We start from the raw sequence: 920 nt of genomic DNA on the forward strand, positions 1-920 counted from the left end.
AAACGGATAAACCATCATTGTGATTCGTTGCATTATCTTTACTACCATATTCTTCTTTATAAAAAACCATGTGAAGTTCCATCGGAAACGATCTGTTGTTAATTAAATCTTCTGAACCGATTAAATCATTATCCCCCCAATGAAAATGTAATTGAGAAAATGCGTAAGAACCGGATAAAGGACCACCTGATACGGTCGGTAATCGATTCGATGAATTTAATTCCAACTGTACTGTAAAACAATATTTTTTTTTTTTTTTTTGAAAAGACAATTAAAAAACTACAAAAAAGTTTTTAACTTAAACAAACAAACAAACAAACGCTCATAAATATAAATAAATTAACTTTTTTTTAGTTAAATGTTCACGTCTTATGAACTAATTAAAGTTTAAAAAAAAAAAAAGTTAATTTACACCTTTTTTAAATTGTTTTAATTGTATTTTTTTTACAATTTAAATTTTTTTAAACACACAAATAGTAAGGGAAAAAAAAATTACGACGAATTTATTTTAAAAAAAAAAAAAACAAAATGTCGTACGAACTCACCCGTGTGACCGTTATTTAATAATTTCATCAATGTTGGCACCGAATGAAAACCTTTGAATTTTAACGGTGGAAATCTTATAGGTTTCACCATATTTTTTTTTATGTCTATGGGGGATTGTAATTCTCCAGCGCAATACACAAAACTATTCGCCCAATGCGAGGGCCCTGAAAAAAAAAAAAAAAAAAATTTTCCCCTCCCATGTATTTACGTCAGAAGAAGAAAAAAAATGAATTTTTTTTTTTTTAAATATCATCTTACCATTATTTCCCTTGTAACCGAAGTCATCTGTCACTTCTGCCGAACTTTGACCTAAAGTCAAAACAAAATTAAAAAAAAAAAAAAATCATTTATTATTATTAATAATGATAATGATA

The 920-nt window shown here is 26.8% G+C and overlaps 1 protein-coding gene across 1 annotated transcript in view; it reads right to left on the reverse strand.

The window, feature by feature from the left end:
- Positions 1 to 636, reverse strand: part of Phum_PHUM050350 (carbonic anhydrase, putative) — a gene marked incomplete at both ends in the record, with an annotated part of 2,034 nt that extends 1,398 nt beyond the window's left edge. Inside the window, 2 exons of the mRNA XM_002423270.1 lie at positions 5 to 231; positions 546 to 636. Of these exons, the coding sequence (XP_002423315.1) occupies positions 5 to 231; positions 546 to 636 (318 nt within the window). The remainder of the gene's footprint in view (positions 1 to 4; positions 232 to 545) is intronic.
- Positions 637 to 920: the final 284 nt, after the last annotated feature.

The sequence above is a fragment of the Pediculus humanus genome, genomic scaffold (genome assembly GCF_000006295.1).
Source record: "Pediculus humanus corporis 1103172107401 genomic scaffold, whole genome shotgun sequence".
NCBI lineage: Eukaryota > Metazoa > Arthropoda > Insecta > Psocodea > Pediculidae > Pediculus > Pediculus humanus.